This window comes from Crotalus tigris, unplaced genomic scaffold, assembly GCF_016545835.1.
Source record: "Crotalus tigris isolate CLP2741 ecotype Arizona unplaced genomic scaffold, ASM1654583v1 scf7180000018048.2368360, whole genome shotgun sequence".
Classification (NCBI taxonomy): Eukaryota; Metazoa; Chordata; class Lepidosauria; order Squamata; family Viperidae; genus Crotalus; species Crotalus tigris.
In genome coordinates this window covers 605772-619488 of record NW_024096794.1, presented here as the reverse complement: position 1 = coordinate 619488, position 13717 = coordinate 605772, and the positions used below count along the sequence as shown (strand labels likewise).

The 13717-nt window shown below is 43.4% G+C and overlaps 1 protein-coding gene across 2 annotated transcripts in view; it reads left to right on the top strand.

Annotated features, from left to right (window-relative positions):
* The first annotated feature begins 1467 nt into the window (after nt 1-1467).
* NFKBIE (NFKB inhibitor epsilon) overlaps nt 1468-13717 on the top strand; it is a 31649-nt gene continuing 19399 nt past the window's right edge. The window contains exons 1-2 of one of the 2 annotated variants that reach the window (XM_039347035.1): nt 8009-9030; nt 10150-10199. In XM_039347035.1, the coding sequence (XP_039202969.1) occupies nt 9004-9030; nt 10150-10199 (77 nt within the window). In that variant the 5' untranslated portion in view covers nt 8009-9003. Of the gene's footprint in view, nt 2129-8008; nt 9031-10149; nt 10200-13717 lie in introns of those variants that run through there. The other variant, XM_039347034.1, reaches the window with a different exon arrangement.

Sequence of the window (13717 nt, the reverse complement as noted above, 5' to 3'; positions counted from 1 at the left end):
CAAATGGTCACTAAATGAACTGTTGTAAGTTGAGGACTACTTGTATTTGCATACTGTATTGAACACATGAAGCGGGCTGAAAGAGAAATGGTTCCTAAATGTGCATTATTTGCATGTGTTCATTTGTATAAAGACTGCAAGAACCCAGATGCAGGAGTTTTCTGCTGTTTGCCACCCTCATTGTAGTTGAAGATAGATCGGCTGAGGGTCATTGCAGATTTATTAAGTTCAGCATCTAAAAACTGCTGAGCTGAGTTGCTTTCTAAGTCTGCCCTTGCCCCCCCATTTATTTATTCTGTTTAGTTAGAGCTGTAATTCAGTCAAGACTTCTGACTGTTCCCACAACATCAAACATCCATGACAAATGAAAACGATAAAATGCCCACAGTACATATTATAATCGGGGGGGAGAGGGAATGAAAGGAATTCCCAATATAACACCTGACCTCAGAAATCAATACATTCGAAACCTCGATGGTATCGTCTCAATGCACAAATGCTATTCGGAAGAGTTCCGTGTTAGCGCCTTCCTAAGGAGAAGAGGACAAGTGTAACCTCAGTGCGGACAGCTACTTACTGTAACACAGGGCTTTTCAACCAGTGGTAGGGGTACCACCTGTGGTACATTGGCATCTGGCAGGTGGTACGCGACCATCCTAAAAAAGTGGTAGCGGGGGAGGGGAATGAGCTGAACCGGTGGCAGCATCGCAGAAGCCTGAGCGAGAGATGGCTGGAGCTGCAGGGCTGTCAGGGCTCAGCGGAAGCGCCAGGATCAGTGCCGCTTTCCAGCTGATCGTCACTTCTTCGGGGCTGTCAGGGCTTGGTGGAAATGCCAGGATCAGTGCCAGGTTCCAGCTGGAGCTTGGTGCTGATCCTGGTGCTTCTGCTGAGCCCTGAAGAAGCACCAGTCAGCTGGAAAGCAGCACTGATCCTAGCACTTCTGCTGAGCCCAGAAGAAGTGCCGATCAGCTGGAATGTTGCAGCATCTCCAGGGTTTTGTGATTTACATTCAGATGCTTGGCAACTGATTCATATTTATGACTGTCACAGTGTCCCAGGGTCCTGTGAAGTGACCAAATCCTGCTGCAACCACCCAGACGGGGCAAATAAAAACCAAACACCCCCCACCCCACCCCCACTGCCAATCCTCAACAGAAATGCTCACAACATTGAAAACCTTGGACAGAAGGAAGAGCGCTGCCGGGCAGGCAGGCAGGCAGGTGTCTGGCTCAGCTGTGGCTTGGGGGGCACTTTTTTCAGTGCCATTGTAACTTCGAAGAGTCACTAAGCGAAGTGTTGTAAGTCGAGGACTACCTGTTACTTTATCACTTTTTTCCTTTTGGGGGGGGTCATCAAGTTTTTGACACCTTGCTAGGTGACTGGTGGCACTCAGATGTTGCCATATCTAAAAGTGGTACAATGGGTGAAAAGGTTGAAAAGCCCTGCTACTATGGGCGTAACCGAGCAGGTTTCAAGGCGAGCGGAGGAGGAAGTCATTTCCATGCGCAACGCCAGGTGGCGCTCTCCAATGGGAGGGGAAGAGGCGGACTTTATTGCGGCTGGGAGGAACCCAGGCGGAGCAGGCAGCTCTGCTTTTCAGGCTTTGGGTTTGCTCTGTTCTCGGAATGAGCTTTCCGGGGTTTTCACTTTCTCCTCGTTTTCGGACTTTGCGCGTGCCGGTCTCCTAAGCGCCAGGGCCCCGTGTTTCTTGGGGGAGAACCTCGTCGCTTCCTGCGCTGGGGACCATGTCGGAGATCCGGAGCTACGGGGAGAAGAAAGAGATGCTGCTGGAAGGTGGCGGCGGAGGCGGCGCGTACCTGGAAGAAGGGCAGTGCGACTCGGGTATCGATTTTATCCGTTCACTGCAGGGCCAGCCTGGGGAAGCGGAGCCCCGGTCCCCGGCTGCCGGAAGGATCCCGTTGGATAAAATCCCCGGATCTCACAGTCAAGGCAAAGAGGAACCGGCAGACGAGAGACTTGATTCGAGTTACGGCTCTTCGTCTATTGTGGAGTCCTTAACTGGGCTGCAAGGGGAGCCTAACCCCGAGAAGGAGGAGGATAACGAGGAGGAGAGGCTCAGGCAGCAACTGCTGGAGATCCTTGCTTTCCTATCCGAAGAGGGAGACACGTGAGTGACCCCAATGCAGATCCCTATGTGCAGTTGACAGTTGCAGATCCCTATGTGCAGTTGTTTACGCGTTCCTGCGCGATCCTTGCATCCGTGTGTGCTTATTTGGCGTAACGAACCTTATTCCTGGAACCTGGACGCTTAAGGGAGGGGGAAGGGGGGGAAGGGGGTTGCTTTCCACACCACATTGGTGAGTTGGCCATACAAATAGGTGTCCTGTCTGCAGTCCCTTGTACACGTGTTATCTGCAAAGATGGAGAATACAGGAAAGACAAAAGCAGGGTCACAATATATTATGAGTTGGATGAACTCATTTGTTTTTGTTTTTTTTAAGGTGATCCAGTAGTTATATAGAAGTATGGTGTCTGCCTGGGGAGAAAAAGAATAAGTTACGTTTTTTTTGTCCAGTATCAAAATATGTATTTTGTTGGTTGTCATTCACACAGTAAGAATCCTAGTCAATAGGTGCATAACTGTATTGAAAACATGCAGACGCACAGACAATGAAGCTGAGGTTTGGAACAGATGATAGGAAGAGAAAAAATTATGAAAACCTGTTCCTCCTCTCACAACCTGCCATGTATTTACTAAATTTCTGGGATCAATGCTGGCTTGTGCTGCTGGTAATAGGAGTTGTCTATGTGTTGTTAACCTGTCTGTATAACTTGAAGCAGCTCTTGTAGGGAATAAAGTCTACTTCAGTGGTAGGCAACCTTGGCTGTTTTATGACTCGTGGACTTCAACTCCCAGAATTCCTGAGCCAGCCATGCTGGCTCAGGAATTCTGGGAGTTGAGGTCCACGAGTCATAAAAGAGCCAAGGTTGCCTACCCCTGGGCTACTCTATGGAACAGAGAGGTAGAAAGAGGCAAGAGGCTCTGGAAAGGTTGCTGAGGAAATCTACACAGGGTAATCTGACCTGAAACTCTCTCCTGGCTAGGCATACTTTTGAGAGATGGGTGGGCTTCTTAGCAATAGTGAGTTGGGGCTGTGTTTGCAAGTTCTTCCTGACATTTTGCTCTAGTTCCATTCTCTTACTGTAAAGAGGTAAAGGTATTCACTTTAATGATCATTGCCATTATTAAACTGCTCATATTTGTATAGCTTTCTTTGTAGGTTAAGACCTGGGATTTGATCATTAGATCCCCTTTTGTTCTCTGCTGTGATCCTGCAGATTTAGTTAATGTTTTTTTTTTTTTCCTGATGGGCCTGTTACATGTATTGCTAGTCTTGCCTACCTAGAAGATAGGGGTTTGTTCCTCAGCACGTGGAGAATGCAATGCGTGGGCTTCATTCTTGATTTCCCTAAACAGAACAAATAACATGGTGAAGGATGGTATATTATTTAATAACTTTTTATATTGCCTCCTATCCAAAAGCGTTTGCATAGTAGCAATACATTAAATAATATATCAACTACATGCAGTTAAATAGAAAAAAAGAAACATTTCAGAGAAGATCTGAATGCATGAGAATTGGGGCGGGTTTGAAGTATAATCCCACACATCTGGAGAGCACCATATGGGAAATATTAAAATATTTTCTTACTTGCTTCTGCACCAAGTCTCTTGTCCTTTCCCTTGCCTGCTTAGTTTCTTCTTCCTTCCCCAGCATTGCTGATTTGATAAATGGAAGGAGGGGAGGGTCTGAGTGAATCACAAATCATGAATGGAGAAAGGCTTTGTGGGAAGAAAAAGCAGCTGCTGTTGCTTCCATGGTTCATTCTTGCTTTATTTTCTCTGCTAGGAAGGGGACAAAAAAAAAAAAAAAAAGCAAGCTGATTCCTTCCAGGAGTAAAGCAAGGGAACAGGGTGCAGTTGGGGCCAGGCGAAAGTCATGTATCTTAAGAGCTTCAGGCTCTTGTCCTTATCTCCTTTCTGCCCGAAATTCTTCCTATGCTGCCTTCCTCTGCTTTAGGCCCTTTCAGAGGCCCTCTGTATTCTGAAATCCAGACGAGCTTTGTTTATTGCTTTGGGCACCTCTAGTTTTCCTAGTTGTGCTAACCTTCTGTGCTTTTCTCTAGCAGAGTTTTCAATTGTGGCTGAGCTGGCTGGCTATAAGACAGTGGTGGCGAACCTATGGCACGCATGCCAGAGGCGGCACTCGGAGCCCTCTCTGTGGGCACGTGCGCCATGGCCCAGAAATGGCAATCGTCCCTCTTCAACCAGCTGCCAGCTAACTTGCCGAGCTCCCACGTGGCCAGATGCATCCCAGCACGGCTGCTTTCCCTCCCCCCTTTCCTATCCCTCCTGACCTTGCATGCTCTCCTTCCCCCCCCCCCAGGACCTACTACATCACCTCCTCAGCTATTGGCCATCTGTCTAGCTAAGAGGCGGCTTCTCTGAACTTCTGGTGGTGGCTGCAGAGCCCCAGAGTGTGCCAGTCGAGGGGCCAGCAGGCTGTGGCTGCTGACAGACACTGTTGGCCCCCATGTGCTCACTGGCTTCTGTGTGCGGGGGCTGATGGTGTCAGGCAGCAGCCGCCCCGGTCCTGCCTCGCCCTGCGACAATGGCACCCCAGCCCTGCCTTGCCTTGCCTCGCCTCACCCCGCAGGACGAGCCTCCTGCCCACCGCCCTACCTGCCAGAGACCCACTGGATCTCCCCGAACCCTGCCTGGCTCTCACAGGCATCCCTCCCCATGAGCAACATCGAGGTTACCACACCCACCTTGGCCACACCCACCAAGTCTGCCATGACCACCACAGCCATGCCCACCTGGTACTCAGTGATAAATAAGTGGGTTTTGGGTTGCAGTTTGGGGCCTTGGTCTCTAAAAGGTTTGCCATCACTGCTATAAGAGGTCTGTTAGCCAGCGCTCAGAAGAATATTTGGTTGGGGAAGGCTAATGGAAGAAACAAAATGATGGGGATGAATGCTTCTAGTCTGATCAGATATTTGTTCATGATGACGAAACTGGAGGGGGGGATTTGTGCTTTTTCTTCCTGTGGTCTTTCCTAGTTTAAAGAACTAGGACAGCTGGCCTCCAGGAGCAAATGTAGTATATATTTGTCTTTATAAAAGATATCCTACTCCTCTCTTCCTCCTGTGAAATGAAAAAGAAAAACTCTTAAAAATCTCTATGTATGTTGAAGAAGCATGGTGTGTGTGCGTGCCTTATTCCTGCCCGTTCCATTGAAAAGAGCAGCTGCTAGTTTGGTGGGTCTGTGGCCATCCAGGCGTAACAAAGCTAGAATTCTTTTTATTCACTATTTCACAGCAATGGACAATTATCACTTCCTCGTGACAGTTCTAATGATGAAAGAACAGGAGTCTGTGGCTTCAGATCTCTACTTCCTGTTTTTTATAGTTCCACAATGAAGCTGGTTCTTGAAGGCTAGCTTTTGCAGCTGATCACTCTGGAACAGGGCAGCTACCATAGCATAGCTGGCTGGGGAATTGTGAGAATTGACGTCCACAAGTCTTAAACTTGCCAAAGTTGGATATCTCTGTTTTTAACAGTACTTTTTTGGTTGTATAATAGGTGAATCAATCTGATTCTCACAGGTGTAAATGTTAGATGATGATCTTTACATTGGAATGACAGATAGAAACATGGAAACTGTTTAGTATAAGATTTACTGTTTATTTCTAAGCTAGTAATCATTCAGACAACTCTAAGCGGGATATGTGAGAATTCCTGTTATGACAATTTAAAAGGATTTTAAAACTATGTTCAGGGCTGCTTCGTGCATATTGAATCAAAACATCAGCCATGAGGCATGATTTTCAAATGAATTAAGTCTTGAATGTCAGTTGGAAGGATTGTGATGGTTCTGTGGGAACTGGATTCTCAAAGCATGGAAATGGTGGCAGTAAGAATTGGTTTCTATCATAAATCCCCCTTCTGCCTGGCAGCCAGCACGTGAACTGAGCCTCTGAAAAGGGATGGGTTAGGTCAGGGGTAGGCAACCTTGGCTCTTTTATAACTCAGTGGACTTCAACTCCCAGCTGGCTCAGGAATTCTGGGAGTTGAAGTCCACCAGTCATAAAAGAGCCAAGGTTGCTTACCCCTGGATTAGGTCATCATGAATGTAAATTAAGTTAATTCAAGGATGGTGGGGCAGCAGCAGAGGGGAGTAAGTAGTGTCCTGAAGTCAAATTTGGGCATTTTTGATGATACCAAAATACGACCCATTTTGATTTTGCATTCTGCAGATCAGAGTTTGCACATCAGAATATGTATGACCCTTAAGACCAAACTTTTTGTACTGACTCTTCAGAGAAATTGAAGGCGCACTTAACTTTATTTTAGCAAGCATTCCATTATCCTTTCAAAAGACAGTGAAAAAGTTGGGAAATGAAATACGTGTGTGATTATTTCCTAGTGCTCTTTTACCGTCCCTCTCCCTGGCCTGTAAGCCGAGGGTCCTTTTATCCCTGTAGCTCTGCATTTGTGTTGCTTTTCTGTCATATTTGTATTTAGGTTTTTTGCTTGAGGGATCAAATGTGTCATCGATCATGAGTCCCTTTGAGCCCACAAGAGTTCTAAGTTCAGCCCACCTTGAATTCCTTCTACTTTTCTGCTAATTTCCCTTGGCTGTTAGGAGTTTAGATTCTTGTAGAGAGCTCAAGCTTGCAATAAATTTTTATACAGATAGTCAACTTACAACAGTTCATTTAGTTCGAAGTTACAACATTGCTGAAAAAAAGGGACTTATGACTGTTTTTCACACTTACAAGCATTGCAGCATCCTCACGGTCAAAATTCAGAAGATTGACAACCGGTTCATATTTATGACGGTTGCAGTATCCCAGGGAACGTGATCCCATTTTTGCAACCTTCTGACAAGCAAAGTCAATTGGGAAACTAGATTCACTTAACAACCGTATTACTAAATTAATAACTGAAGTGATTCACTTAACAATTGTGGCAAGAAAGTTCATAAAATGGAGCAAAACTCACTTAACAAATACTTCACTTAGCAACAGTAATTTTGGGCTCAATTGTGGCCGTAAGTCGAGAACTACCTGTACCTATTTGAACTGTCTTGATCTTCCAATTTTCCTGGTGCTTGGCAGGTTGCTTCTAGTTTTCCAACACAGAACCCTGCTCTCTTTGTCGGACAGGGTTCTAAAATACCAAATACCTGTTCTCAACAGTATTTATTTTTATTCATCAAATTTAGAGACTCGCTCACAGCAACTCTAGGTGGGGTACAATTAAATTTGCTATCTTCTTTATTATGCAGTACTTAGAAGAGGTCAGTTGGTGGAGAAGGAAACTACTAGAAAAAAAGAAAATAAAATCAAAAGGCAATTAATTTATTTAAATGAGAAATTCATTGCTTCTTTCTAGTTTAAAGATTATTAAATAGTTACTGTGGGAAAGAGAGGAACTGCCCATGGCAAGGCAAAGAGGCAAGTGAGAACAGTGAAAGGTTGCTGTATCAGGATCCATCTTGCCTCATTTGTAGTAGGTTGGTTTTTCCCATAGACTTGCCCTTTCCTATTAAAACCACAGAATTTAATCTTAAGGTATGTCAGAGTTAATCCCAGAAACCTGCCTTATCACAATTTATTCTGAGCATAGAATCTAGAGATTATCTTGCAGACTGTTTGGGCAACAACATTCCAAGGCCAGTAAACCAGTTTGCCGGCAGCCATCTTCTACTTACAGCTAATACAGGTAGTCCTCAACTTACGACCACAATTGAGCCAAAATTTCTGTTGTTAAGTGAGATATTTCTTAAATGAGTCTTGTCCCATTTTATGACCTTTCTTTCCTCAGTTGTTAAGTGAATCATTGCAATTGATAAGTTAGTTAAGTGTATCTGGCTTCCCCACTGACTTTGCTTGTCAGAAGGTCGCAAAAAGTGATCACATGATCTTGGGACACAGAAACAGGTCATAAATATGAGTCAATTGAACATGCATCTGAATTTTGATCACACAATCATGGGGATGCTTCAAGGTCATAGCCATGAAAAATGGTCATAAGCCACTTTTTTTCAGTGCCGTTGTAACTTTGAATAGTCACTAAACAAACTGTTATAGATCAAGGACTACCCTTAGTAGAGGTGGTTGTGTTATTTTCTTACCACACTAAAACAAATAAGGGAAGAGCAGTAATTGAAAAGACAGAGTGCCATGCAGATATTTGCCTGGACAGCACTTTTGCAGACTACTGAAAATTGGTGACAATTGTGGAAAAACATGACAGCTACCAGGTAACTTTCAACAACAAGATGTGCAGCTGTGATTTAAATCTTGACAGGAGGCAACCAATTATTATTTTAATTGCAATTATAGTGCCAGGAATCAGTGCACATGAGTTCTTCTTTCAACTGGATATTGGATATCCAGTGCTTGTTGACCAAAGATATGGAGAACCACTTGCGTTTCTCCCTCAGAAATTTAAAGTCTTGGATCAGCACCAGGAAGGAGAAGAAAACCATGGATTGTTGTCCCAAGGGCTGGGATTGACAACAGAATTGGATACTCTCCTTTTCCTAAAGAGAGACCCAGAAGGCCATCTTAGTGTGGCTCTTTGCTTTGCTTCAGAGAGAGGATTAGTCGATACAGCCCCCGCTTAATAAAGCATGGGATTCCCCCAACTAAGTAGTAATCTGAGAAGCTGTATGGAAACTGTTGTAGCTATTTTGAATATGCCTTGAACTCTAGTGGGAGGAGGAGGAGGTGTCAGGGAAGCCTAGCACTGTAGCGTGGGGTTTTTGTCCTGTGCTCTACTGACTGGTAGGAAATCACATGACAGCTGCTCTAGAATGAAGGTAGAGTAGAAAATGGGAAGGTGACAGAGTTTATTTAAATCTCACTTTGGGGGCTTTTTTTCAGTTTTCATGTGGTGCTTCCTATACATCACAGTACTTAAGGCTGCTTTGGCTTTCACGCAGCAAGTGGAACATATGATTGGGAGAGATGTGCACGGTTTTACTTAGCCTTATGGTAAGCATATATTCCAGTTAAATCCTTATTTCCATGATACATTTATGACTGAAATAAACCTGACTACCTTCAGTGAATCCTTTCATTATTCTAACATTGTAAACTAAGCATATTACGTCTGGGGGGAAAAATTAGTAATCCTCTGGAATAGTTGAGATGGGTTTTGGCATCTGGTCTTAGTGTGAGCAAGCTGATAGAAACCATGATGTATGAGTATCAGGTGATACCTGGAAGTTTCAAAACATGACTGAAGGTTAAGTGGGGGTGATTGTGCCATTCACACTCAAATTCTGACCATGAATGTGAAAGAGGGGACAACTTTGCATAGCCCTTCCCTGCACCCTCCCCCCTTCACTGCATGTTCGACTTAAGGGATCCTTCACATTATTGTCAATCAGAATGTGTTGTTATGTGGAGAATGCTAGTATGCTAGTATTTACATACAATTTTTTTTACATGTGTTGTCACTTCCCATGGCTAGTAAACGTGTGGGTAGTAAGAGGAAAACAAAGCTAACCTCACAATATTTTCAGTGTATGAAGGACTGATGTAAAATCATTTAGAAGTTTTCAGCCAGTACACTATATGTTTTCTTGACTGTGCAGAAAGTTGAGCAAAATTTCATAATACTGTAACTGTGTTAGTCTGTGTTACTCTGTGGTAGCAAAAAAAATCAGAAATCTAGTGTTACTTTTCTAACTAGCAAATGTTATTAAAGGGAATAAAAATTCATGGGGTACAACCTACTTCATCAAGTGCACAGAGTAGCTACACTAATATAGGATTTAAATTGGGTTGAGATGGGGAACAAAAGAGGGGAAGACAGGATGAGTATGCAGAGGCAGGTTATATGTAGTATCCCAGTCCTTATGAATCAATTGATAATTAAACTTACAATTGTTGGACTGCCAGCCCTGAAATGACCAGATTGGTCTGGTCCAGAAGAAAAAAATAAGATGCTATGTGAAACATCCCTAGAAGGAAATGTTTTGTACATCTGTTGTGTACCATGTCATACGAGCAAGACACCTTAAATAATAATAATTGCTAGAATCTAGCCGTGGTGGCGCAGTGGTTAGAAAGCAGTATTGCAGGCTAACTCTGCATTTCTATTGGCAGGAGTTTGATCCTGACCAGCTCAAGACTGACTTACCTTCCATCCTTCCGAGGTTGGTAAAATGAGGACCCAGATTGTTGGGGGCAATATACTGGTTCTGTAAACCGCTTAGAGAGGGCTGTAAAGCACCATGGAGAGGTATATAAGGCTAAGTGCTGTTGCTGTTATTGTCTAGAAACTTAATAAATAATAAATAAATAATTGCTGCTAGGGAGCATTGTGGAAGACACGATTATCCTTCTGTTCATGTTTGGGAACTTCCCGAGTAGATCTCAATGGTCAACTACTATGCAAAATTTAATTTGCTGGATAATATTGGTTGTTGGCCTTATCTAGGTTTTTATCTGCAGAAAGCTTTTGTCTGTTGCAGATTTTCTAATTCCATTTCAATTTAACTTGGAATTTAAAAATTCCTAGTTGATGGATGATCCCTACCTGGAGGAAGATGGAAATGTAACTTTGCTCTGTGTTGTATTGTTGGATGATAAATGTGGGATGGCATGGTGACATAATAATCTTATTCCTATTTGAAAGATTAGTTTCAGAAAAAGAAAAAGAAAATATAATGTGGTTAGTAGCATGCAAGGCTCCATCAAATTCATTTTAATTTTCATAACCCCATAGTATTATATGTAATTACTGGTGTCTAAAATATAATACTACCGTAAGGATTAATATTATACAAAACTAAAAAATTGCAGCGAGGTATCAGCAGATGATATTTAACTCTATTTCTATGTGTCATGATAATTGGGCTATGGAAGTTCCTAGATTTGGCTCTGAGGATCATAAAAATTAACTGAATTGCAATGAGACATGCATTATTGATATATGTCTATGGAGATTATCCAGGAGATTATCCACCCTTGGGATATCCAGGCTGTCCCAAAGGTGGCTTTTCAAAAGGCAACTGGACTTCCTTTGTTATTGCTTGAAAATGTTTTGCTTCTCAGCCAAGAAACCTTCAGTTCTGACTGAATACTGGGGAATGGAAGGACTGATATTCTTCGCAATCATTTGGTCATTAGCACTTTGAAGGTCAGTTGGTGGTTAGCTCTCTGAGAGTCATTGAGGCCTCTTAGAGGTTTATCTGTACCCTCAGGGTCACCTGAGTCAGAATGCAAATGGGTGTGGAGCCTTCTTGGTATTGCTGAAAGGAGTGTGTTGTAGACAGGCGATAGGTGGCATTGTATTCCTCCCCCTCTGTTGAGGGAGGACTGTTCATAGATGCTCTCTTTTACCCTTCTTTTAAACTAATGGTCCTCTCTGTCCATAAAGTGGATTTTGATGTCTTCAAAAAAGTGACCTTTGTTTTTCCAATCTTTGTTTTTCAAGAAAAAAAAAGCTAAGGAAGTCCAGCTGCCTTTTGAAAAGCACCTTTGGGATATGCATTATGGATAGTTTATCCTTGAAAAGACAAGGGATTACCTGATCAGCCGTGAGCTCCAAGTCATAACTGTTGCTTATTGTGTGTTCTGTCAGGTGGACTGATTACCACTATAGCTGCAAAAGGACAGTCTGGTTGGACTATTCCATGGCTTAGTGACCTCTTAAATGGATTACTGTGATGAATGGTCTGCAGCCTGGAAACTGCATGTAGCCCTTAGGAGACATGCTTTTAGCATCCAGTCTCTTTATAGTCTACCCTTGCAGTCTGGAAACTGATGCTACTATAGAGGGTTGCCGCCAGGATTATAGTTGGATAGCCAGTTTGAATCATTATATTCTGAGAACTGCAGTGGTTGCATGCTTGCTTCCTACCCCAGTTCAATGAACTGGAGCTGGTGCTAGCTTCTAAAGCCTAGGTCAGGGGTAGGCAACCTTGGCTCTTTTATGACTCGTGGACTTCAACTCCCAGAATTCTTGAGCCAGCCTGGTCATAAAAGCCTGTCTGGTCTTGAGCCAGTCCACGAGCATAAAAGAGCCAAGGTTGCCTACCCCTGGAGGTGGTTTATAGCATCATTATCTGTAAGTGCTAGAATCTTCACATAGAGTCACCTATGGCAAGATAGCTGGCATATAAGTTTAATAAAAAATTAAATGTGCTCAACTCTTAAGAACACCTGGTGATGATGATCCCCATGAATTGTCAGAAGGAGCCTGGTAGCAGCTTTTGGGATTAACATTTACTAAAAGAATGCAGCTCAGTTCATCAAATGCAGCAAAAGTTATATGTTTAATAAAATATATTAGTTGGAAAAGGTGCCATCAGATTCCTCCTGAGTTTTTGGCCACTATAGACTAGCACAGATTTCCATCTACGAAGTATTGCTATTAACTAAGGTGGGAAGATTCCTTTTGGGGCCTCTCACCTGACAGAATATCCTTCCCATAGAAATATGACTATTAGTGATATGCATTTTTTTAGTGCCAGACTTATACTTTTATTTAAAAAGCTCAATGGTCTAAGCTACATTAGTTTTACTTGCACAGTATATTAAATGGAGTTATATTGATTAGACCAGGGATGTCAAACTGAATTTCATTGAGGACCGCATCAGCATTGCGATTGCCCTCAGGGGGGTGGGTGGGTGTGGCCAGGGTGGGTGTGGCCTACTGGGTGGGTGTGGATGGAGTGGGTGTGGCCTACTGGGTGGGTGTGGCCAGCTCTACATCGTTCACGTCAAGGGTGCCTGTGGGGCCTGGGCAGGAGTGGGATAGTTCTGAGGGTCTCTGGCAGAAGGGGGGTGGGACCAGGACAAGTGCCAAGACATGGTCCACTGGAGGAGCCTCACTGTTCCTCTCAGGCCATGCCGGGTGGGGGGGCTTATGGAGCTAAGACTGAATACGTTTCAGCATAGATGGCCACCACAAAATTGTACATTGGTCCCCGGCTGGCCTGGGCCATGGCCAAGGCAAAGGGGGCCGTTCCCTCACTGTTTCCAGGATGGCTTCACGGGCCGCATGAAACTACTTCGTGTTTGACATGTCTGTATTAGACTATACAACAGTCTAGTCCTTGCACAAGAAGTGTGTGCAAATGCTTTTAGTCTACATTATGTTTTAGTATACTTAATTATAGTCATGAGAACTAGAACTAGAAACCAGGAACCTTAGACACAAAATCAGTGAGTGATCTTGGGCCAGCACCTCTCCCTCAGCCCTAGGAGGAAGGCAATGGCAAACTACTTCTGAAATGTTGCCAAGAAAACTTTTAGGGACTTATCACCAAGAGTCAACACTGACTCTTAGGCACAACAAAAACAAACAGACTCATTATACACTTTCCTGCTCTTTACAAGGCTGGTATAACAACAATTACCACCACCTGCTATTTCTAGAGGCCTGCTGCTCTCTTTACTTGTTATATAATTGACAGTGACTCAGTGAGAAAACTTATTAAATTCTCACTATTCACCATAAGGCTAGATAGCTCGTTATTGTTGACAATAATCAGTAGTCTGATTGCATATATAGCAGTTTCCCAGAATTTAATGTATAGTATGATAATTACATAGTGATATAAGCCACCCAGAGTTAGTCTGGATAGTGAGACAGGCGGCATACAAATTTAATAAAGAAACAAACAAATATGAAAAAGTAGGATACTCCTGAAAACAATAAATCAAA